General features: G+C 42.3%; 1 protein-coding gene across 2 annotated transcripts in view; it reads left to right on the forward strand.

Annotated features, from left to right (window-relative positions):
- LOC310857628 (guanine nucleotide-binding protein G(o) subunit alpha) overlaps positions 1-27,500 on the forward strand; it is a 176,450-nt gene that overhangs the window by 29,476 nt on the left and 119,474 nt on the right. For both annotated transcript variants that reach the window (XR_014569160.1, XM_083763378.1), the window contains exon 3: positions 12,727-12,868. Coding sequence is in view for 1 of the 2 variants with exons in the window: in XM_083763378.1 (XP_083619504.1) it covers positions 12,727-12,868 (142 nt within the window). In the remaining variant the exon portion in view is untranslated. The remainder of the gene's footprint in view (positions 1-12,726; positions 12,869-27,500) is intronic.

Raw genomic sequence — 27,500 nt, forward strand, 5'->3', positions numbered from 1 at the left:
GTCAACACAAACATTAAATGCCATAAATGCTATGAAGCGACAATTTACGTCCTATGTAGACGAGCAAATCGGCTAACCAATCACATAAATTCAGTTGTTCATGAGATGATGTAAAATTATGAGAGCGCCCCTCACTTCACACAGGTGTGGGTGGGGATGTTGGATCAATATATGGAATGTCAGAACAGGTCAGGTCCATATATGGAGATCTAAGGGTTTGAGGTCTGATTGGTTGCTGGCCGGCTCCATATATGCAGATCTAGAGGCCATATATGGAGCGTATCACGAGGCGTAACGGACTGACGGCCATATATGGAACGTGTCACGAGTCATGACGGACGGACGGACAGGTTTTGCAGGTTTTCATAGTAATCTGTGACCTACGGTCGCAATTAATTCGGGATTAATAGACATTAATAAAAAAGGAAGATGTTTGGCACTGAAGCTTGGAGTGTGTGGCTAGGCTACTTTGATGCACACACAATACTGTAAAGCCTGATTTATACTTCCATATAAGAGGGTGTCACACACCAAACATAGCTGATCTACAACCTGCGCTGCGACCCTGTTGTGAGCTTGTAGATCTGCTGAATTTAGTGCACGGCACCATGAGATGATGCATAAGTAAATTAAGCCTAGGTTGTTTTTTAAAAAGCAAATTATTCGCACGAATAAATCACATCGCTAATTCACCAGTGTGTAAGGACCGTCACCTTAATGCTGCTAATTTACATTTACATTAGTGCCACTGTGCCAACAGAGAAACGCCAGTCTTTTGATGATTATTCAACAGAAATCTTCTCTTCTGGCGAAACATTTTCAGATGGTGGTTCACGGCCAAATACAGTACATATCGATTTGGAGGTCCTTGACATGAAAAAGTTTGAAAACCACTAGTGTAGCTTCAGGCTCGGGTGTTTTGTAGCATCGGCGCCCCTGGTGTGAACAATCATGAATTGATTTTCTTACAGTTCCAAAATCAATGGGATTCTTCACAAAGATTGCAGGTCATGGACAGTGGTGGCTATGGATGTATTTGACACCGGTTGCCTGCCTGTAAAGATGGCTGCCGTGAGGTTACGGAACTGTATGGATGATACATGTACCCATATGTGTGTCTGTCTGTCCATCTGTCTGCCACAGTGGGAAAGTAAACTATGTCTCAGGTCATTGTTCAGCTTGTGCCAAAGCCATGGGTTGGCCTATGAAGGCAAAGGAGCATGCACAGCCAGCCATTGGACACGCATACGCACACACACACACACACACACACACACACACACACACACACACACACACATACTGTACGCAGCTTGTACTTGCTGACAGAAGGGCTTGCAGAGTGGGTAATGAGAAAAGGGCCTCATGCATGAAAGCCCAGATCAGCAGGCCAGGCAGTTGAACGAACACACACACACACACACACACACACACACACACACACACACACACACACACACACACACACACACACACACACACACACACACACACACACGTAGACAGACAGACTCCCCTGTACGGCTGTGTCTTTCTGTAGCCTTATTATAACTTACTGTACTTCCTCTCATCGCTCTTCTTTCTGTTGTCTTTCTATTTTCCCTACCACCCCCCCACCCCCTCTCTCCATCTCTCTCTCTCTCTCTCTCTCTCTCTCTCTCTCTCTCTCTCTCTCTCCATCTCTCTCTCTCTCTCTCTCTCTCTCTCTCTCTCTCTCTCTCTCTCTCGTCTGCCTCTCAGTGACAGTAAAGAGGGTGCTGGTATTATTAACTTCACAGGAAGTCGGACCAGTCGGTAATAATAGTCATATAGGGGGGATGGATTGTATCGACTGAAAGGATGATAGAAACTGTAATTCCTATTCATTATTTCCATAACTTTGAACATGTCATCCTCATTCAGCCAGCAAGCATAATTTTGAGTCAAATACATACGTTTTATAGCCACAACGAGTTAGGGCCTAGTTAGGGCCGGGACTTAGTTTGATAATTCTATTTAGTACACCTCGAAAAGAGTAGCTACACTAGTAGACCGAGACCTGCATGTCCATAAGGAACTCCGGACTCTTCCCTTTAGAGTGTGTGCCTGTGCACAGCAAAAAGAACAGCTAGAACACTAAAAGACCTGCATGTTCATAAGGAAAATAACAACTAGATTGCATGTGCTTCAGGGTTCCCACTGGTCATGGCATTTCAGTAAAATTCTGACTGAGTGATTGAATGATTTATTGCTTTGGTCATTGAATGTCATGACATTTGCCATAAAAAAATGGTTTTCTTATGGGGTGTTTCACTCGGGTGCATGTCTTTGGTCTGACGTCCTAACAGTCCGACAGCCTACTGTGGCCTAAACCCTAACCTAACCCTATACCCTAAACCCTAACACTATACCCTAAACCGCTTCTGGCAAATAACAGAAGACACATGTCTGCTGTGTTGCTTTTCGATGTGTACACTGTGTAATTTTGTAGAGGTATCTAAAAAGCAAAAAGTATGTTTCTGAACGGGCCAAATATCGCGAGTCTGTCCACCGTTTCCTGTCTGGCAGCCAAATCTCGCGATACCCCCGGAACAGAAACGATACCTGCTGCTGTTTAAATCCTCAAATAAAATGATGTATTGTGCACTCTGTGCACATCGAAAAGCAAGTGATTAGAAAACAAACTAACCGATTATATGACAATGGTTCATAAATGTTTGTTATGAGCTGGTCAAGCTTTCTCCATTCACTTCGCTTTGTATCATGTAACTTCCAGTGTGAGATTTGGCTCCCATGAAAGTGTCATGGCGCATCACAGTCACGTGACCATGTCACTTCCTTCTCTAATCTTCCTTGGTTAATCAGAGGGCTGATCGTCTTCTTAGTTTTTTCACGGATTTCTCTGGCATTGGCACTACATTTTCCCTAGAGGACTAGAGGACGCTTGTAATGTGCTAATCGGCCACATATGTCAGAGCCACGGGTGAGTCTAAACCGGCCGCGTATGTTGGACCATTGGTACGTCAGGCTAACTTATTCCCCCCATTTCACTCAAAGGCTTATCCTCCTGGCACATACTGTATATGAACAGAGTACATTAGTAATCCGCTGTTGTTGAATGTTACATTAGGATTAGATGGATTCACTGTCATTCATGTCCCTTCAGCGATGACTGAATGTTTACTGTTGAATTGAAATGCCGATGCTAATCTGTATCAGTGTTTTAAAATGCTTATCGATGTTGCAGCCCTTATATGCCACACAGTCTGTCCCCTACGCACGCTTTTTGCTAAAGTAAAATGCTACTGTTGATCATTTTATGGATTTGTGCTTCAGTTGATCTGTGATGACTTCACATGCAGGGGGATGGAGCTGTTGAGAAAGGTTTAGGGTTGGGAACAGATTTTTATGATTCACGTTCCTTTAGAACGACTGACTGAATAGCTTTTTCAGAAAACTGTCAGGATGTAGAAGACATTTTTAGAATCTGATCTCAGGTCAAAATGGGTTAACGACCAAATGGACCCTTATGGTGTTGTAATTGTCTACATATCAGCTCTGCCAGTGTGATAAAAATCGTTTCCTGAAACAGTTCGAAAATGTGATGGAACCGAGTCCTGGTTCCTCAATGTAGGATCCGGTTCCCCCCAATTCCATTGGTTCAGGATTATGTGCTGTGTGCTTCCCTTTCTTTGTAAAAATGCAAACTGTCAGTCATGGTCTGTAGTCGACTGTGGGGCGACTGTGGCTCAAGAGGTAGAGCAGGTCGTCCAATGATCCATGGGTCGGCGGTTCGAATCCAGGCTCCTCCTGTCTACATGTCCTACGTGTCCTTGGGCAAGACACTGAACCCCAAATTGCTCCCGATGTGCTGGTTGGTACCTTGCATGGCTTCTGCCGCAATCGGTGTATGAATGTGTGTGTGAATGGGTGAATGTAATGCACAATCTATGTAAAGCGCCTTGGATAAAGGCGCTATATAAATGCACCATTTACCATTTATTTACCATTTAGTCCAGGCCTGGGACCGCCCACGGTCTGTAGTCCAGGCCTGGGACCGCCCACGGTCTGTAGTCCAGGCCTGGGACCGCCCACGGTCTGTAGTCCAAAATGACACCTTGGTCGCGTGCACTAATAACTTTGTGGCGGGCCCGTCTAGAGTTTGAATGTACAGGTATCAGTATCATGTATGGCTATCCAGGGTTTGATGAGGCCAGGTCAGTGTCGGTATCTTCATATATGGAGAGGAGATGGCCATGGAGTGTGTCACGAGGAGACGGTATATGCAGTGTGTCAGGTGGCGTGATGTGTCACGAGGCGTGACAGCCATCTATGGTGGTGTGACGGATCGACTGACGGACTGACAGGTTTTCCTAGTAATCTGCGACCTACTGTCGCAATTATCATTGTCAAATAATATAAGAAAGAGGCAATAATTATGAAAAGAGCTTGTAGATCTCTAATTTCACAATATGTATCTGTGAAAAACCGAGTCAAACAAAATGATATGCCTCAACTCCAGTTCAAATTATGGTTATTTTGCGGGGTTGCAGCCTGAAAACGTTAAGAACCACTTTCTGTCTGCCTGCCTGCCTGCCTGCCTGCCTGCCTGCCTGCCTGCCTGCCTGCCTGCCTGCCTGCCTGCCTGCCTGCCTGCCTGCATGCCTGCCTGCCTGCCTGCCTGCCTGCATGCCTGCCTGCCTGCCTGTCTGTGTGTTTCTGCCATTGCCTTTAAGAGATGCATTATCCCTTAAGCATTATGCCCAGTGATATCTTACTATGGCCCATTTTTGACAATTAGACATAACAATTAAACATAATGAGCACAAGGAATTGACACTGCTGATTATATGAAAATTACAATCACAGAGATTTGTGGATAATTAAGACAGAACAAGACCTCTGAGCTGTGAATGTTCTGCGTCGAAGCAGCTCCAAATCAGGTGCGCATTCTTTTATCAAACGGATTGGCATTACGGGTGGTCTGAAGAGGCACTTAATTTCCATTGTCCTAAACCTGTGTGCATAAGATAGCAAATATAGGGAAAGCTCATCAACACGCCTATCAACACACCTCCACCTGCAAATATAGGAGCAAAATGTATAGTGGCTTGTGTTGCCACAATATAACGTTTACGGATAGTGGAAGCTCCTAAATGCGTAATTCACAGAAAGTGGTTAATGTTTGGGGTAAGGAATGGATTCCTTTATCTTTTCATCTCAAGAAAAGCGAACAATAATAATGCTGGAATAATAATTCCAGTAATGCTGGAAATAATATGACGTTTTTTATGATGTTTTTCATGGCACAACTTCAGTTCTAAAAAGGAGGAAGTCTGCACTGTTTTGAATGCTCCCAAAAATATATATATTACCAAAGCGGGAAAAACTGAACGTTTCGGCCTCTGTGGCCTTTGCTAGTTATACTGACATCTTCAGTTCACCTCACAAGGAGGCAGAAGTCTAGAAAACGTTCTGGCCAGGTTGTGTTGCTGTTGTTCCGTGTTGTTGTTGTTGTTGATTGTATGTGAATGTCGTGTGTCCGCTATCCGTGTGTATTCTCGGGCCATGGCATAACGGAAAATGTAACCCCAGAGCTGGGTTGAAAACGCAGGGGTAGTGTCGGTGACGTATCGCGGCCGTGGAGCACGGGCGTAGGCGGCGCTTCCGCATGCTCAGCATGCGTCACGGTCTATGACTTGCCGAACTGAACTGCGACCGAAATGTGCACTGTGTTTGTGCACAAACTTGTTACCGGAGTATACTGTATATACATACATGTCTGGTGAATGTTTGACTCAAGGTTCTTGGCCTTTATAACTTGACTCAAGTGCCAAAACGAATGTGTGTGAATGAGTGATGCACAAATCTATGTAAAGTGCTTTGGATAAATGCTCAGTATAAACGCACCACTTACTTGGATATGGCATGTGCTCTGCTGGCTTCTGGGTGGTTAAATAAATCCTCTTGAGCCCCATTGCCCCCGCATGCGGGGGCAGCGGCTGTCCACCTCTAAACAGCGCTCAGCGGGTCAATGGAGACCCAATTGGTCTCCGGTTCCAACTCCGACGTTGAGGATTTTCCCCTTGGACCCCCCCCCCCTGGGGTTTAAGAGGTAACCATAACCAATATCCTATAAAGCAATGTCCTCTGTTCAAATCTGGCACAGATACTTCCTGTTGTGTCAGCGCAGCATCCCTCCCCTCCGCTCTTTCATCTTTTCCTGGCCTGCAATACAGAAATGTATCCTGTTTCCAGTGTTTGCAGATCATTGATTTCATAAACATTATTGGGCTATAATCAATTATTATACAAACAAAATCGTCCATGTCCGCATCATGATGCATAATCAAAATTGTTACATTTCCACACCTCTACTGTACTATACAGATCTTTTACAGTATCTGTGTTTGGATTCACTGATAACTAACTGGTGTAAATTACAGTTATTACCAGCTCAACCACGTTTTTGTTGAGGCATTAAAGTCTTAAAAGTCCTTAAATTGTCACTCCAAAATCCCGTGGGGACCCCCTGGGAGTTCCGACCCGCAGGTTGAGAACCACTGCTATAAGATAAAAAGAAGGTCATTACTAGCTGTTCTCAGTCGGTGTGCGTAATACTGTAGATGTGTGCTTTTTGTACGCATGTACATGCTGTGCAAATGTACAGCAGCCATGTAATCCTCCAGATTAATATCAAACATATTGCAAAATATTGGCAAGGTCCTGAGCAAATTGGGAGGTTTTAAGATAGGATTGAACCACTGACACAGTCCACATACACACTCCAGGATCTATAGCCAGATAATCGCTCCTAATCGAGCTTGAACAGGGAGGAACAGGGAGGCCCCTCCTGATAGTTGGGAGGGGCGTTTCTGACTCAAACGCTTCCAGATTATCCTTGCTGTGTGAGCCGGGTTTAAGAATAAGTCCGTTATCAAGTGCCAGTTCCCGGGATGCGATCTGTCCACTTGGCAGTGAGGTTCTAGGGGACTGTGTGAAAGTCACTTGTGTAAACGGAGGCCTGCTATATTTGTGTAGGACTGGAAGGCTGCCTGATTGATCTGAAACCCAATACTGCCTCATGTCAACACGCACAGACACACACACACACACACACACACACACACACACACACACTATAGTCGTAGATACATAAACATGCACATCCACGCAGAGAAGTGTTGATTTTGACAGCAAATTTTGATTTAGTTTCAGTCATAGTCCTTTTCTGAATTCCTACTTGGATAACATTGCCTTTCAAAGTTTGCAGGATTGGCCCGTTTTGAACAAAAAGCCTCAAATCATGAACGCAGCGTTGCGGCCCTGAGAGAGAGAGGGAGGGAGGGGGAGAGAGAGAGAGAACTGAGAAAAGTGAGAATGTCATGACATTCTCTGTCAGTAGTATTATTAACCTATTGAGACCTGGAAAGTCTTTTTAAAACTGGGAAAGCATCTGTGTAATTTTAGATAGTGCTTTGTGTATATATATATATAGCAATATGATTTTTATTTTCAGAAAACATGTGACCAGATTTGACTGAGAGACTGCCATCGCGCAAATTACAGCTTTTCACCAGAGGAGACATTTCTTTTCTTCCAAAATGAGTTAATAGCACAGGCAGACTCTTCACATACTAGAGCATGTCTGAAATAAGTGTCAGAGCTGAAATCGACATGTAAATATGAAATTAATGCTTAAACATGTAGCTAGGTGTAATGTTAGAGACTACAGAAGTGAACCTTTCAAGCCTGTTTTCTCAGCTCGCTGTTTTCTGCAAGACATTACTCTATAAGCCATATCTCCAAAACTGGTGAGTCAAACTGAACAATGTTTTGAAGCTATGATTGATGATGATAAAAATCCAATGGCAGACCCGTCTGAAGTGAGTGGTGCGTACTGTACTGTACAAGCCCTCCTCCCTGGCGCGTCCGTGTGTGTAACAGTGACACTTGGTGGTGAACGCTAAAACGCAGGGACCCAGGGACACACATAGGCATAGCTGTCTATAGGAGTGGTTGCACCACTCAAAAAACGGGTTAACTCACTCAGCTGAGGATTATACCTACAGTGTACAGTATATAAAGATCTGAATTCTTCTCACGATGGATTTCTCTTGGAAATCTGTATAGACAAATCATTACCAGTCTTAATATCAGCTTACTGTGCTCTCAGTAGTGGGCCATGTTAGCTTTGGCTGTGGTTAAATAGGCCTATCCCAGTGAGTCGTCTCTGTTCGCAGCACTTGGGTTTCCCCAGCGAAGATTCACAACAGTGGGGTTTCATCTCAGTCTTTGGTGGCGAACAGATGTGAATCTTTTCATTAGTTACATGATCTGATGGGATCTGGATCTAAACTGGGGTTGGAGTTCTTCTCCCCAGGGCCACGTGGGAAACATCATAGCCTATAAGCATTGCCTGCTAAATGTTGACATGATTGTAAATTGTAATTGCTTCTTGGCTTTTGACACCCGTGGTTATTTTGAGCCAACAGTATGTGGTACGCTACACGACTTAACCACTCATCTTTGTGGGTCTTTGTGTTGTGTTGTCTGTTTAAGAGTTAAAGGACCACTTCACCACTTTTCAACATCTCTTCATATAATTGGTCCTCACTAATGTTCATGATAAAACACCACCATTTTCTTCTGCTAGGTCTGTGTCTCATAGGAGGACTGTGGGCAGTTCGGACATCCGTCCACCATCGTTAGGCAGATTTTATTTTAACAGATTCTGTACATAGGACGTCTGAGAACGTCATAAGGACCCCGAAATATTAGTACTATTGACGTGTGAGGACGTCCTAGCGACGTCCCAGCGACGCGGGCGAGATAAGAATATTCAGAATTTTTCCTATTTTTTTTTTGGCATTTCGCTTTTCGCTTGCCGTATGCTAACGCTCAGTGCAACTATTAGCTTGTCATTGACTCCCATGTTAGCGCGGCGGAAAGAATGACTCGTATCTCCTAATCCAAGGCGCTCTCCGCGGTTGTAACGGCGGACGCCGTTACTATACCTAATGCAGATGCTAACACAATTCTACATGTATGGTATAATGTAAATAAGGACACAAATTGCAACAAATGCATTTATTGAAGTTAAGGGGGGACACTGAGTTGTCGGTGATTCTCTGAAGTGGCGGATCTCCTCATACACCTACAAATGAACAGATATAATTCACATTAGTTTAGGAATAAAGAGGACAGCATACGTTCTAATTGACCAGTATAATGAGAAGACTTGTGAAGAAGGAATGTAAATCTCTGATGTCTAAACTTACCTCTGTTTACTCTCATCCTCCTCTCAGGGTGGTGTTCGGGCAAATGAGTTCCCTCCGGGTATAGGCACCCCTCTTATAGTTCCGGGAGGGACCAAGTGGGAAATGGATAGCAGGGGGGATTGGGATGGACTATAATGAATGTAATCCTGTATGTGTTGTGTATATATTCTATGCTAACTACTAACTGTGAATGGGTATTGAGGGTGCATATACAGGGAGTAAGTTTATATAAAATGGCATTGTGTGCTTCTAAGAATGGGGAATATGGTTATTGTTACCCATGGGGAATGGTATGGGCTAACCAGGTAATGGACTGCCCTATAAAAAGCAGTCAGTTGTCTTTAACCCGAGATATGACAGGTTGTATTGCCTATGACTGTCAAAGTGATTGAGAAACAATGGAGAAATAAAGCCTTATTGAAGGTGCCCTGGACTGGTCTCTATTCATTTGTTGCCTTGGCCGCTCGACACTCTCACAGCGGTGATGAATGGATCGATATGCTGGCGCTTCATTTCTGCTCCTCATCCGTCTCTCCCGCAAAATATGAAAGTTTTTTGGAGCGTAAAACAATATATTAAGATGATCGGGGATGTGAGGTCCCTTTGTAAAGTCAACTTTTTTAGGCAAGTGTTTCCTGTTTCATGGCTTTCAAAGTAAAAGCAATCAGACAACTCTGGCACTCTATAGCCTTTATTTTGAAGGCACTTCCTGTACTAAATGTGTTAAACAAGATTTGTTTTAAAATATATTTAGATGTGTATTATTGTGAGAACGATGGCTTCTATTTTTGCATTGCAACTTTTCAGGAAAAGAAAGCCTGTAGTTTCATTTTTTTTATAAAGTATATTTATTGGTTTTTTAAAGACAAACAGACATTACACAACAAGAACAAAATAACAAAGAAAAGAAAAGAAAAGAAAAACAGCTCAGGCACAACACTATTATAAATAAAAAGATTGAATATACACAGACATGACAAGGACAATGAACCATAATGACAAGTGACTTTCAAATTTTCATAGACTCCCAAACAGGGAATACATCCTTACAGTACATTAATACATATATTAAAAAGGCAGACAACAGTTATCATAGGCACCAAATCATTACAAGAGCAGACCCATGCATGCTCCACTCAAAGGCGGCAACCGCCACCCCTCCAGGCGGCAGGGCCACCGCCCCAAGAAGCGGCCCCGACGCAACGCATCAAGACCCCTGCCCGGGCGACCACCCCCCCATACCCAAAGGGCAGACAAGCCCCCGCCCCAAAGCAGAGCACCCACTAGGGAAGAATGCTGGCATATAAGATATCCAAGGTTGGTACGGAAAACCTCCAAGTATCATGGCAGACAGTGTGGTTCCAATATGATTCAAATAAGGGTCCAAAATGTTGTAGAAAGTGTCCAATTTAGAATGCAACATGCATGTAATGTATTCACAAGGAATACAGCCCATTATAATGTTATGCCATGATTTCTTTGATGGAGCAACATCCTTGATCCAAAACAAAAGAATATTTTTCCTAGCAGCAAACGTTAATAAGTTGAACAAGCCTGTAGTTTCTATTGGCTTGAAATCCCCATCGATGATGTCACTGGTGGACGGGTTTCTGAACTGCCCACAGCCCTCCTATGAGACACAGATTCAGTAGAAAGAAATTGCGGTATTTTATCATGATCATTAGTGAGGACCAATTATAGGAAGATAAATTGAAAAGTGGTGAAGTGGTCCTTTAAGTAAAGTAGGACAATGATTAAAAGTATTCCACAAGCAACGAGATTGCCAGTTTGACAAGCTGCATTACCTCAGCTGTGCGCTAAAGGACTGAAAAGGTGACCTAATGGAAAGGGACAACCCACACACAAGAAAACAGGCATTTTATTGCTTATAAATTAAAATTGTGTGGTCTCTGTGCCCTGCTATCTGTTCTATGTGGTTTGGAAAAGAGGATCTACTATTTGTTTGCCAGTTGATATGGCTGTAACTAGTCAAACATTTTCCATACATTTCTATGAATGTCGGCTGAATATTGCTGACATTCCCAGTTCAGCAAAGCCACATCCAGGGCGACACAGAGGCTCACTTGGGAATCTCAGCTCTGTTAGGATTTCCTGTGATTTTTTTTATACACGCAATATTTGTAATCTATCCGTCTCTGTCTGTACACTATTTCTCGGTCAAACATTCTGTCTGTCAGGGGCACGGTGGCACAGTTGGTAGTGCTGTCGCCTCTGAGTACCTGTCAGTCAGTGTGTTATAGTTGCATTGACCACGATCTTCTCATCACCTTTGTACACGCTGGCATATACGAACGAACGCACACGCACATGCAGTCGTGCACACACAGTTCCACTTTCATTTCCTCCTCTCTTATATTCCTGCCCCTCACACCCCTCCAGTTTCATCCGTCCTTCCTTTCCATGCCTCCTCTGCTCCCCCCACCCTCCCCTTTGTCCTCACATTACTTACCTTACCCAACGCTATATTTCAGGAGTGTTTATTTGTTTATTATGTCATCATGGGCTGACAGAGGGGGAGAGAGAGGGGGGGAGAGAGAGAGAGAAAGACACTTGTCTTTAGTTTCCGTCTATCTCTGTCTCTCTCTCTCTTCATATACTCTCAATTTTCAATGTCAACATTCTTTATTGGCACGATAAAATATGTCTTACATGGCCAAAGCATACATACATTTATAACATAAAACAAATCATAACATTGCGCATACGGGTGATGTGTATGACAAACGGTGAATGACATGCATCGTATTAATAATGAATAACAAGCAATATAGTAATAATGAAAACAAATGAATGACAAACAATGAGACAATGATAACAGTGATATGCAGCAGTTTGTGATATGACTTTGTTTATTCAGATTTGCATAGCTCTTCTGTCCGCTGGCTGTCCCTCAGTTGATGACAACTCCACACGTATCGCACTGGCAAAAAGTTGCATTTAGACTCTTTTTTTTCCCCTTTAATTTTCCTTTAATTTCAGGGAAGAATAATAATACATCCACGTTCCCCAAAATGGGAATGTACACAAAACATACATACAAGTCTCTCTCTCACACACACACACACACACACACACACACACACACACGCGCCACTTTTGTATCATTGCGAATGTCCGCAACTGATATTCTGTCTGGCATGACTCATCCACTGTATCTGCCTCTGTGAGAAGTTACTTTTACTTGTAGAGAATAAGAATAAAGAGACCCTCTGGCCTCGTCTTGGCACAATAGGAACACTTATGCAATTCAAGCAACATCTTGTTCTTCTTGTGCCTTCTTCAGGCACCTGCTGACGGGTAGTAGCAACACAGATAAATGATACGGAACAGATCTCTCCCAATTTATAGAGAATAAAAGGACAGTGAAAGCCAGACAACCCGACAAAGTTCATTCACCATTTCTATGTGTGTGTGTGTGTGTGTGTGTGTGTGTGTGTGTGTGTAGGATCATCCACGAGGATGGTTTCTCAGGGGATGACGTGAAGCAGTACAAGCCTGTGGTCTATAGCAACACTATCCAGTCGCTGGCCGCCATCGTCCGCGCAATGGACACGCTGGGCTTGGACTACGGAGACAAAGAACGCAAGGTCAGTGCACGTACTGTGCTCTCACACACACATGCACGGTCGCACACATCCTCAAAAACGCACACACACACACACACACACATAGACGGACGGACGGACGGACGGACGGACGGACGGACGGACGGACGCAAAGCAAAGTTACTATGTTTACCCAGGGTAACTGGACTAAGCTCAAGAACTTGTTTACAGCCAGGCCCTGCTCATAGAACATTTCATGGTAGGGGTTCAATGCCTTACTCAAGGGCACTTCAGCGGTGGTAATTTTAACGTGCCGGTCCGGGGATACGAACTAGAGACCTTCCGCTATCATGACCGCTCCGCAAACCGATCGGCCACCGCTGCCCTGGACAGACAGACAGACTGACTAGGGCTGTATGAATAGTTTGAAGCTTCAAAGCATCATTCATGATATCGACATTTGAATTCCAAATCATCATAATGGGGCGGTATGGATTTTTAGATTTTTTTGTTATCTCGGTATTGAATCACTGTTTACCAACAGTATGGCGGTATCATGGCGGTATCACGGTATTGAGCGATACCTATAAGAGGCCCATTGGCGGTGCTCACTCCTCACGCATTGAAGGAAGCATGAGCTCATTTCGGGGCTCTCCCCAGGTTGGCAGAAGGAGAGAGCACACAGGATTACAGCTTAGGCAATTGGCACGGGGTGAAAATAAGAAAAAGGCTGCACACTCGTAGCCACGATGCTGTATATTTATTAAGAATCCAACGTTTCGCCCTAGGAGGTCTTCTTCTGGGAAGGAGACCTCCTAGTTGGATTCTTAATAAATATACAGCATCGTGGCTACGAGTGTGCAGCCTTTTTCTTATTTTTACTTGATTACTGCCTTAGGCCAGCTCCTCACCAACACTGGTGTACGACTGTGTGCCCTCTCCCTTTATTGTCTAATTGGCACGAGGGGAGAAAATGCGTTTCAAAATCGTGGGCTAAATATTTTAATAAAAAAATCACACCTGTGTGAACCGAGTGGTGCAACTCCCCTCTCTGCCCCCCCCTCCTCTCTCTCTCTCTCTCATTAGCAGGCAACAGTGCAGCACTGTTTCTCTCTCTCTGTTTCTGGCAAACAGCGCCCCTACTGGTACTCATTATGGTGCTCATACATAGGTGAACACATACATAGGTGAACACATAGGCTGACACGGACATTGTTGTTCCTTGGAGTGGTTGCACCACACACAAATAATCTCCCTTATGAACTCGATACCGCCGTATGCCTTTCACAACCACGGCATTGCGGTTATTGCAGCCAGCCCTGAGCCTGGCCTATAGCCAGCCTGCTTTCTGGTCTAGAGGGGCAGGCGTGCAAGGAGCAACCGCTGGAGATGATTGGTTCACCGATCTGAGCCCCCCTCCTCCCCTCCCTGGTAGAAATCAGCGGAGGATAGCGACGCCCCCTCTGCACTGTAGTTCACTCCCACTCCTACTCTCTCCTAGACCAGGAAATGTCCCTCGTTCCCTCAGGCTTTCATTTTTTGAGCTGAACACAAACGAAAATAAAAGCCTGGGTACCGAGGCTACACCCAGCCCTAATTATGATTATGAACACTTTTTTTTGCAATCATGCAGTTTGTTGATTGGCTGGCAGCCGGCTACGTCCAGGTTTCTCTTTATGCAAAAAGGACCTTCGCCAACAAAAACGGAAGCAACATGGATGAGGGCCATCATCACAATGTTAATCCTTTGCTGGAGTTTCATGTTAGAAAGACATTGATTACATACACACTGAGCACACACACATACGCATGGCCACATGCACATCTTCTTGGTTGTGATTTTAGCAGCTGTACAAACATGTTTTAGACGTTGCATGTGCATTCGGTCAGCTCTGTCCATACATATACACTAGTATAGTATTTAATCCTATTACCAACCCATCGAACAAATGCGTCACAAAGTCTCTCATTGATTGATGAATCAATATGACTTTTTTATGGTCACATTGCAAAACAGAGCAGAATTGCATAGTTGCAGTAATACAATATGATGATGGTGGATAAAACCACATGTGGCATTTTGGAAATGACAGTGCTGTCACATGTATTCACCTAAATCACTTTCAATTAAATTGTGGCATTGTAATGAAATTGAAAGCAAATGCAAAATGGAAAAACGAATCCAAATTTGAACACAATAACATATTATCTACAATTAGTTTACCATGGTGTTGTATCCTAAGTGTGTTTGCGCAGGACGCTACAAGCTAACCGAAACATTACACACAGAGGGCAAATTGTCCTCTTACCATACAGCAGTACATTGATCAAATATGATCGGTTGAAGACACACACACACACACACACACACACTACAAAACATGTTGCATTAAGCACATCATTGACCTTAACCTTAACTGAAGGCTCAGTACATTTTTAATCACAACATTGATACTCTGAGAGAAGAGGACTGAAATATCAATACTCCTATTGATTAGGATATGATATCTGTGTGTGTGTGTGTGTGTGTGTGTGTGTGTGTGTGTGTGTGTGTGTGTGTGTGTGTGTGTGTGTGTGTGTGTGTGTGTGTGTGTGTGTGTGTGTGTGTGTGTGTGTGTGTGTGTGTGAGACTGTGTTTAATATAGCTTGGTATTGTATTTCTAGAAGCAGAATAGAGGTGAAGAGAATGTTCCAAGGCAAGAAGGCATATATATCATTGTTTACATATTTATTGACCTTTTATTTAAACAGGAAAGACCATTGATAGCAGGCTCTCTTTTGCAAGGACGCCCTGAGTACAACACGAGTTTACATAGTCTGAAGGAAGTGTGTGTGTGTGTGTGTGTGTGTGTGGGAGGTGGAATTGCCTATGACCTCATGACAAAATAATACCTGGGACTTTACTAATAAAAATACGCTTTACATGCTATCACATATGTGTGATACATATGTATCATGTAACTTTATTACATGATACATATCACGATACAGAGGCCACGATACGATACGTATCGCGTTACACACACACACGGGATAATGTCAGGGTTTCCCCCAGGAAATATTTAGGCTTAAGGGCTAAGGTGGGGCACAAGATAGGGCATATATTAACTCATATACTGCCTCCTGTTGACAGGGCTCCAGACTAACGTTTTTCACCAACGTCCTGGAACCGTCCCAAAATCCAATTTGAACAGTACCAAAGTGTATGTATACAATCCGGATTTTGTTTCATTCAAACATGCACTAATGTGAGGGCAGAACATATAATAGTTATTTAAAGACTTCCAGCATTGCTTTTGAAAGTGGCAAAGAATCATAATAAGGTATCAAGGTACTGTATCAATCCTTGATAAATGCATTAATCCTTGAAGTAAATGCCTTCTTAGAATCTTTCGATCATGCACCAGAGGGGTAACCAAAGTTTTTGGAGGGGTCGCCAGTTGCATTTCTGAATATGTGCATTTCTGAATATTTCTGAATATGTGACCAGTGCCAGTAGTTTGATACACAAGGGGGCCATGGTCATTTTTCAGTTCTTTACATATTATGAAACTGCACACTGTAACCTTTCATATGATGCATTGCTCATTTAAATTGGGGGGGAAATGAAGAAGATATGACCATTTGAAACTTGTTGAACCAGAAATGTCAAATTGGAGAATTCCCCCTTCAAAGATAAACAGCAGTGATCTGTCACTTTAGGGGGCGCTGTTTTCCCTTCATTCCTCCATTAGCCAACCAGCAGTGTTGCCATGTCTGCTTATTATAATTAGTTGGCCATGTTTCTAAAGAAAAATAATGCATAGGCCTACTGTACCAATAAGTCTTCACAATTAGAGAATGTTGTTATAATTGATAGTTTGCCTATTATCTCTCCTTTTTTAAATAGGCTACTGCATTTATTTGCCATTTTGTACTATGAAAAAAGGGCAAAAAACAGTGGCAGAAAATTAGGCTTATGTAAATGGTCCAGATGAGTACAAATAAGATAGCTATATTAGCCTGTTATTATTATTATTTGTCTGCAGAACCCCCATCTGAAAATAATGTATGCCAGGGACAAGATTGGTTTTGTTATATGCTTGTAGATCGGCTATTTTTGCTTATTTTGGGCTTGTTTTCATATACGGGTTGCTTGTTTCTCTCGCAGAACCTGGCAACCCTGCAAAAAAATAGCCGTTAGCTACATTTAGCATTATATATTGATATCAATCGTCAATCCTGTAGCTAAAACAAGTACATTATCGCGTTATATTACATATCGATGTGATCTGCATTATTATGACCTTAATTTTCATGGCAGGTACATTCCAAAGTAACTAATAAGAACCACGTTATGGTGACATAATGTTACAATGTTTACAATACATGCTAGAGTCTTCTTCTTCTTCTTCTCTGCTATTGGAAATAAGAAGCCATGTTCCATTGTTGTGATGACCAGTGCCCCTAGCTAAAACATTAGCATGGATTAGCTTTAGGAGGACCGAAAATAAGCACACTTTTTACAAAATACGACTGTTAATACTTCTTTCTCTGCTATTTCTGTTAGCCAGTTAGTGAAAGACTAGTATTATCTTCAAAAACGATTGTGTACAAAAAGCGGAATTTTAGCGGAATTTGCATACTTTGAAGGTAAAGCTGATTTTCTGATTAGCATTGGTTAGCATTGCTTAACTCAATGGTTTAAACATTAAACATAGTGACTTGTTTACGCAATTACAATGACTTAATGACACTTAAATGACTTTCTGATGGAATAAAAACATTCTTTAACATTCCAACTGTTTTTATGTGGCTAAAAACGAAAACCACCAAAAAAAAATAAAGAATCTATTTTTAGATTCTATTGCTATATGCCATTGCCGAGTTGTGGTTCAAATTACTGGCACTGGTCACATATGTGCAAAGTTTAGTTTAGTTCAGGATTATGCCTGAAGAAGGTCAGTAGACCGAAAGCTTGCTAAATAAATACATGATTGTGCGCAGATCTAAGTGTGCGGAGCTTCCCTTTATTTTTCTCATGTTCCCTTTGTGGCTCCAGCACCTCACTTACGTTTTTTCAGCGGATGAGCGGTGGTTCTTTTTCCATTTTTGTCTGAATATGTGCAAAGTAAAAGCACGGTCACAATAAAGAACATTTGGGTAGTTAGTAGGTAAAAGCTTTTGGACGCACACATCTGCGTGTGTGGCACTGAAAACGTCGTTTTTCACTGACGTGCGTCAGAACCTCAGGCTCAGACATACAGGGCTGATCAATGCACAGCCTCAACTTGCCCACCGTGATCTTCTCACTTGCGGGTGGAAGTTGTCATTGTGGGGTGTTAGGGTAACACCTCCGGTGTTAGGTGTGTGATATATTTTTATGGATCTTAATGTCTTACAAACAGCAGGATGCATCCACCACATTGTTCCAACTTCCATCCACAGGCTGTTGAGAGCCACTGCTTCTTGTACAGTATTAACTTGCGACAATTTCCTTACATACATTAACTTTTGGCTGTTAAAAATAATTATGTGGAAAAGGGAGGGGTACATGTCCTTGTGGAGCTGCAGGGAGCGCTGATCCTGTTTGAATGGTCCGTCACCCGTCTGTCTGTTATTTTATTTACTTTTTAAATTTTAAATGTCTGGCTGAGATCAATTTAAGTGCCCAATAGACTGCCGAGCTGATTTCAATGTAGCACACGCTGGACTGACATCCTGTCTGGGCGTCCATCTTTAATGCTAAATAAATAGTGTCAATGCTAGCGAGCTAAAATTAAGCCATCCTTGCTCTAGAAAGCGCCAATGTTTCCATCTAAACCACCGGATAATCAGCAAAGACCTCCGAACATTGTGCATTTTCCAAACCATTGAGAGCTCCGTAGATTTCGAGTTATTCAGCTTTTTAGTCAGCCTGTATAATGGGAGGTGAACGGCAGCGCGGTTGCGCAATTTCTGACTTTTTTTTTATAACATCCGTATTGGCGGTTATGCAAGTGGTTAATGACAAAATATCTGTAATAGGTGCGCTAGGACACTTCCAGGATGGAGATTCGCTTTGGACCCAAACATCTGTTGGGATATCTCTAATATCTGAACATTAATAATGTGGACTTACTTCACACATAACAAGTGGTGGTCCAAGCAGAGAGCCCTGTGGGACACCACGTGTCCCACAGGGCTGCACAGCTACGGGAATCTGATCCAAAGGCTCCAGTTTTGCTTACAATCACACACTTGTATTTGATGAAAGCTCCAGACAGAGGGCGTTTAGTTATAACAATGTTTATCCAATTCCAACAATCGTTGACACTCTTCCAGGTTGGATCTTATGTATGCCTATGCACGTATTGATGTTTGCAGAGCAACAGCTAGGGATGGTAGTATATTTAAACCCATTTTGACCTGAGATCAGATTCTAAAAATGTCTTCTAAATCCTGTCAGTTTCCTGGAAAAGCTATGTTTCTATGTCAGTCGTTCTTTGATTTTTCAAAAATAGCAGACCTACAAGGTCGTAGAGCGGCACTCGGTGCCGCGCTATGAGCTTGTAGATCTGCTATTTTTCAATAGCTAAAGCATAACATAACACCAAAAAAGGTTCCCGCCAAAAATGGGTTAACTCATTGACTGGCAGAGTTAAAACAGTGTCTATAGCTGGCCTTGCAAGCCATTCCAGGCATTTCTTCACTAACCTTTGAAAAAATCATAGAATATTATTCTTCCCACCGTGAAAGACGCAGTAGAGTCGGGCAAAATAATTTAACGTGCCGTAGCGATAATCCATTCCATGCTAATGGTAGGTTGTATTTGGCTTGTTCTTACCCCAAACCACCACAAAGCAGAGGAAGTTTTATTTTTATTATATTTTTAGCATGATCCTAAACCAGTTGAAAGATGTTGTGATCATGTGATTTCTGGGTGTACACTTCTTCGTTGATCCTGGGATCATTCACAGGCTGCGGTAGAGTAGAGCGCCATCTATTGTAGACTGCTGAAATCACATCATTGGTAAGGCAATTAGTTAATGCAACATTTCATATAGCAATAAAAAGATAATATTTTGATCATGGTCAATCTCCATTATTAACATAATCGTGAATATCCCACATCCTTGAAAAAACTTGAAAATGACTTAACTCACTGCATACATCTCCTATTGATTTCCTTTATTTAATCTGAAAATAAATTAGTTCTATTCAATAGAGGGTATGCGCATGACTTCATCATACTCAGAAGATGCGGGAACGCCTAATAAGTGGCATTTGTGGCTTTCCCCTTTATTTTATATTTTTTATGGAGGGGCTGACAGGAAATGGGGAGAGAGATGGGGGGGGGGATGACATGCCGTAAAGGCCGTCGGGATCGGGAGTCGAACCCGCGGCACACTGCCAGACTGGGTTACCAGCCAAGGTGCCTGGACCGCTGAGCCACGGCCCAGGCCGTATCTGAACTTTTCTATTGGGATAAACTAAGGATAGCACACCCAACTTGTGAATGATATGGGGCTTCATCACATTGACATGATTTATTTGGATTTGCAAATGTTTTGTTCAGTGTTTAGTTCAGCCTATTATCCTATACAGCGAGTGGGATTCAGCATGGTGACATCCATGAACGACATACAGACTTGTTCATCATCTCATCATCCTGCTCTTCCCCTTTACTTTCTCCTCTCTCTCTCTCTCTCTCTCTCTGGTCGGTTGCTATGGTGACCCTGTGTTTTGCCTTCCTCTCAACACATTCCACAAGCCTGTGTCCAAGGACAGTGTAACACACACACACACACACACACACACACACACACACACACACACACACACACACACACACACACACACACACAGTCACACACACACCGACCACTCAGAGACAGCCAGTTTGAAGATAGGCCTTGTCACTGCCATATGAATAGGCGAGCATTTTTTCAGTTTGAAGCTTTCAGAGAGAAGGCTTTGGCACAGAGCTTCCATAATATAGATCCTTCCTATGTGTGTGTGTGTGTGTGTGTGTGTGTGTGTGTGTGTGTGTGTGTGTGTGTGGGCCGTGGGCCAGATTTGGCCCTCCACAGCACTATTTCTTTTATCCTCTAAATGGCTCAAAAGAGTCATACATAATTAAATATCGTTGCTGTCGGGCGGGAAACCTCATATGTCCAAAAATGTATGTTTACCTTTCAGGAAATGGAGATCTAGCGTACATATATTTCCTATTTATCCACATATATGCACATATATAAACCTCAATATGGCAAGTAACTGAAGTTTGCAAATAATTGTAGTGGAGTAAAAGTACATTTGCCTCTGCGCTGTAATGGAGTAGTATAGTATATAGACTATAAAGTATTGAAAATTGGAAATTCTCGAGTAAAGTAAAAGTACCTAACAAGTACAGTACTTGAGTGAATGCACTATAGTTTCCACCACTGCACACACCAATGAATGTACAAACAGCAAATGTGGACCTGACAAGCATGTGACAGAACCGCTTTCATCTTTAATGACCGTTATATAATGCCACTATCACACAGTTCGCACTGACACAAATGATCAAAAAGATGAATTGAATTATTGATAACACTTTCTATGGAGCCTAATTATTTTTTGTTTTTGAATTAATGCCAACAACAGGCTTTTTTTTGCTCTGCAGCTTGGCTCAGTCTACAACCCCACCTGACCTCCAGCGATACTGGTTCATATAACCACGGAACACAATGCACTGAACACTGCAATGCACGCTCCTCTCAATAATAAAGCTTACTTTACCGAATCTTATGAGTGAGCCCAGGGCGGTAACTAGTGACACATGGTGTTTGTGTTTGTGCGTGTGCGTGTGCGTGTGTGTGACGTGTGTGTGTGTGTGTGTGCGTGTGCGTGTGCGTGTGCGTGTGTGCGCACACACACACATTCGCACACTGCATTGCTCTTGCGTCAAACGTGGCTGAAGCGCCACTGTGTCAAGTGAATCATAGTGCCTGGTCTGTGTTTGATGCATTGCCCGTCGGCTATACATTTTCTATAGAAACTAATTGCTTCAGTGCATCCATACAAGTCCTGTGATAAAAATAACCTGGCATAATGTCTGTCTGTGTGTCTCTGCACATCGCTATTATATGTCCAAGTTGTGTGTACTGTTTGTGTACTGTGTGTGTGTGTGTGTGTGTGTGTGTGTGTGTGTGTGTGTGTGTCTACAAAAGTGTCATCGCCTCTGGCTTATTCTCCATCTTCTGAAACATGGTACAGTAAGTACCATGGTAGAGTTACAGTAATCATTTAACATTTTTGCGTCATGCCTCCACTCCACGCTCACTTTATGCTCTGTTTGCACCCGTGTTAATTTCTTCGACTAAAACTATGATGAAAAATGTTCATCGACTACCTTTTTTTTTTCAATGACGAAGACTAAATCAAAACAATTTAATCAACAAACATAAACTTGACTAAAATGTCATAGGGAGGGACTAGTGGAGAAGAGTAACATCAGGCATTACGACACCCACAAAAGGCCCACAAACAACCCCCAGGAAAAAACAGAAAACAGAAAAAAAACCCATTTCAGATGACTAAAATATGACTAAAACTAAATTACATTTTATTCAAAAAGCTATGACTAATCTAATTTGCTGTCAACATTTGCACTGCTACACTAATGAGGTGTAGGAGGGGCAGTAAGGGACTACAGTATATGGAATAGCTGGCCCCCACAAAGGTTGAGAACCACCGGCCTAGAGGTTGCATGTGTGAGCTAGGATGTACAGTATTACATCATCATGACCGCCCTACTACTGACCAAAACACCACACCACAAGCCACAGAGTTGTCTGTGCATTGGTGTGCATCTCAGCATAAGTCACCCTTGAAGCTTCGAGTCAGAAGATGCTATGCCTCTATTGATTCACAGTAAGTGGCGTGGTGGATGTTAGTATTAGAGAGTGAAAGATGGGAGAGTCGGTGAGAGACGTCTATCCAATCCATGGCATCGACTGTGCCCGGTAAAAGGTTTAACCCACTAATCCACCAATAGAACACAAACCTGTCTATTTATTAGCTGAGCGGTTAGTAGGAGAAGGACAACTCTGTGGCTTGTGGTGTTGTGTTTTGGTCAGTAGTACCGTACGGTACATGCTACTGATGCTAGTAGGGCGGTCATGATGATGAAATACATCCTATAGCTCACTCATGCAACCTCTAGGCCGGTGGTTCTCAACCTTTGTGGGGGCCAGCTACTCCATATACAGTAGTCCCTTACTGCCCCTCCTACACCTCATTAAAATGTAGGCTACAGTACATTTCTGCTCTGAACATTAATCTGTTATCTCATTGAATGCCAACTGATGCCCAACAGACTGTTAGGCATCTGTTGGCATTGAATGAGATGTTTTCTAAATTACAAGCAACTCAGAATAATGAATAAACATTTGATTGATTAAACTGGATAAAATATGATTATTAGCATACTTCCCATCTAACAATGAATTCTACATTTCTCTGTCTGTCATGCTGTTAACACGGTTGCTGTTCACAACGTGCTCTGCTCGCTGGCTGCACCGATATGCCTCTGAATTTCCACACAGGCATAGAGCACCGAAGTCCGATGTCGGTAGAGGGCGCAAATCCACGGTTTCATGTACTTTTTATTTGCATTGTAATCCCCATATGGGGATTTTAGATCGCCTCATATAAGAACTATGTTTGAAAAATAAAAATGGCAACATTTTCACTCATATGGATATGAAGAATCAACTGACTGAGAGAAAACACTGTTGTTACTGCTTCTGAATTAGTTCGCTATATAAACAGACTATCATATATATGATGACATGCTTATTATGAAACGATTTTAAGATGACCACATGTTATTCTTCATAGAGAAATTACTTCCGTGAACCAGGGGATGAGCGAGTGACGTCAGGACTTCGGCGCTCTATTGAGAAATACTTTCCACCATTTAGAATTTTCTTCAAAACACACCTTTTGCTCTCCCACCTACAGATTTTGTCCAATCTCACAAAAATCAGTATACATGATCTCTGGACCTATCCAATTAAAACACCACCTGAATTTTTATGGTCCGTATCGTTTTGGCCGTAATCGACTTCCGAAGTTAGTGGGAGGGGCCTATTTAAATCACGAAGCATGTCCAATCCACCTTTGTATCACATGTCGAGGGTGGTTTAATGAACTGAGAACCAAAAACTATTTCATCCATAGGGGTAATTACTTACACATGATCACATAAGAAGACTGTGACTATTGTAAATAGAATTGTATAGCCTTCAAAAAGGTATACCATTGTGAAGCAACATGAAGAGTTTCTTTTAGATTTTTTTTATATAATCGACTAAATCTATTCATCTTAAGTTATTAAACACGTAACCCTGTATTATAATTTGTTAGTAGTGAAATCTCCAAGCTGTAGTTGTTGCAGCTGAACAACACATTGTTTTATTGGAGCCATTGGAGCCTCCCATGCATGCTGAACACATGTATATGCATGCACACGAGCACGCATTCACACAAGAACATGCACGCACAGTCGCACACACATTGCTCCCTGCTGAAAAACACTGTCTCCCTGGACCGGAAAGCAGGGTGCGGTGGAGGGAGAGAGAGAGGGAGGGGAGAGGGAGAGACGGATAGCAGGGAAGAGATGGGAGAGGTGGCAGATGGGTCCCTGGGTGTTGCTGTGGAAACCAACCACTGAAGCTGTGTGTGTGTGTGTGTGTGTGTGTGCTCGCGTGCATGTTTGTGTGTGCAGGCATGTTCATGTGTCTTCATGTATGTGTGTGTATTCCCAGTGATCATGTGAGCAACACTCTTTTGACAATAATAGTCCATAAATGTCGCTCTTATGGTGTACTGCTAGTCAGTGGTGGAAAGTAACTAAGTATTATTTGTACTTAGGTATTTGTACTTTACTTGAGTACTTCCAATTTCCAATACTTCTACTGCACTACATCTCGGATCCAAATATTATACTTTTCCTCCACTACATGTATTTGAAAACTTTCGTTACTAGTTACTTCGTAGATTTTGATTATTATTAGTTACAAAACATACATTAACCTCTTACCGTATAAGCCCCTATATATATTTCAACCATTTGAATATATCTACAAGTTCACAATGCGTCGTGATGTGACTCATGTAGACCTGCTATTTTCAAAGTATTTTTATACATTTGAAAACTTGTGTAATGGGACATGCATGAGTACTTTTCCTTTTCATACTTTAAGTACATTTTGATACCAATACTTTTGTACTTTCACTACTACTTACTTTTTACTAAAGTAAATTTCGAATTCCGGACTTTTTCTTGAAAAACGTCGTTGCAGTATTGCTACTTTTACTTAAGTGGAACATACTGTAGTACTGAGTATACATTGTCCAACTGGTTTTATAGTCTACCTGCTACTATAGTCCATATACCTCCAGGCTGCCGGTAGCACTGACCTTGTAGTGATACTGTAGATAATCTTACATAAAACATTAGCGAGGGTATTTGGGGGTTAGATCACTTGATGCACAGCACAGTGGGGTAAAGAGGATCTGCTGTAGGCTTCATACTGTTGTGTGAACACAGCTGTGTTGTGCAATAGTTGACCTTGAAAACATCTTCAAAGACGGTAGCGGTGTGCGTGTATATATTGTTTGTGTTCATGGGCACGTGTGTGTTTATGTGATATGTGTGTTAGACTAACTATATGTGTGTGGTAACAATATGTTTTCACTTGTATAAATGCATGTGTTTATGTTGAGTACTGCAACGACAGATAAGCCGGGCTAATAATGAGGAACTTCTATGAGTCTTTGAAGCGTGTGTGTGTGTGTGTGTGTGTGTGTGTGTGTGTGTGTGTGTGTGTGTGTGTGTGTGTGTGTGTGTGTGTGTGTGTGTGTGTGTGTGTGTGTGTGTGTGTGTGTGTGTGTGTGTGTGTGTGTGTGTGTGTGTGTGTGTGTGTGTGTGTGTGTGTGTGTGTGTGTGTGTGTGTGTGTGTGTGTGTGTGTGTGTCGGTATGGATTCCTTCCAGCCAAGATAAGAAGGTCAAACACACACACACAGGTGTGTGTGTGAATCTGTCACCCTAACCGTGGTACCTCGTTGACCTTCCTCTGAGGAACAAAGAGCAACACCTGTGTTTGTTCCTCTTTATGTTGGGACTCACCTCTCTCTCTCCTCCTTATGTCATGTCTTCTCCTCTCGGCATCACCTCGGGTCCATTTGGTTCCATATTTTGTACACTCTGAGTTATCGTGGTCCTTGAAATTAAAGTTTTGAGAACCACCGATGATATTGTAATTGTATGCAGGTGTGAAGCCAGTCCACATAACCATGGCTTGGCAAAGAAGTTCAGGGTTAAGGTAAGGGGCGTGCAATAGCCTTTGACAGTACTCCTTGTAACTGTTAACAATCTTCTTAAAAGCAAGCAAGCAAGCAATCAATCAATCAATCAATCAATCGATCAGTCAATCAGTGTTCATTCTCCTCCCCTTCTGTGTCCAGCAGTCCTGTCTGTTCGGCCAGTCAAATCCAATGGATAAATACCGCCTCCTGCTGCTCAATCAACCAATCCAGACAGTCACAGCTTGAGCCCATCATCAGTGCTGGACAAACTATATGGTTATTCAGTATTCAAACTATATGGTTATTCAGTATTCAAACTATATGGTTATTCAGTATTCAAACTATATGGTTATTCAGTATTCAAAAGTACAACCGATGAAGAACAGTAATTCAAACCAATGGTTAACTCATATTATAATATAATGTGAGTTAACCATAAATAAAACATATTACAAACAAACAACAAATTAAAACATTATGTCTTATTTTGAAGACTCCCTTTCTAGAAATGTGGTCAAAGGTCAAAAGTACAACATTTCTATTTGAAATGTAGAGCAGAGTAAAATTAATCAGCTTGCAAAAATACCTCCCCCAAAACAAAACAAAAAACTAATACAGGGTTACTAAAGTTCACTTATTAACACATGCACACACACACACACACACACACACACACACACACACACACACACACACACACACACACACACACACACACACACACACACACACACACACACACACACACACACACACACACACACACACACACACACACACACACACACACTCACTCTCTCTACTAGGGCCACACACACACACACACACACACACACACACACACACACACACACACACACACACACACAGTTACACACACACACTACTAGGGCCAACACACACACCAACACACACATAAATATATACAGTGTATATACCGGTATGTGTATATATATAAATGTTTTGAGCTAGGACACCTACGGAGCCCCTGAATGGCCATGCATTCAAAATATATTTTATCTTGTCCGTACAAGATATTATCTCGTCTGTACAAGATATTATCAAGATATTATCTTGTCCATACAAGATATTATCCAGATATTATCTCGTCCGTACAAGATATTATCAAGATATTATCTTGTCCATACAAGATATTATCCAGATATTATCTTGTAATGACTAGATAAAATATCTTTTGAATGCATGGCCATTCAGGGGCTCCGTGACAGCAGAGAGAGACAGACTAGTGGTGGAGAGAAGGAACTGAGGAAATATAAATAATAAAAAGAGCGTGTGATAAAAGGGAGAAAGCTCTGTTGTCATTAGATCTGTAGCGCAGAAAAATGAGCTGTA

This window comes from Protomyctophum parallelum (genome assembly GCF_964188405.1).
Source record: "Protomyctophum parallelum genome assembly, chromosome: 4".
Taxonomy (NCBI): domain Eukaryota; kingdom Metazoa; phylum Chordata; class Actinopteri; order Myctophiformes; family Myctophidae; genus Protomyctophum; species Protomyctophum parallelum.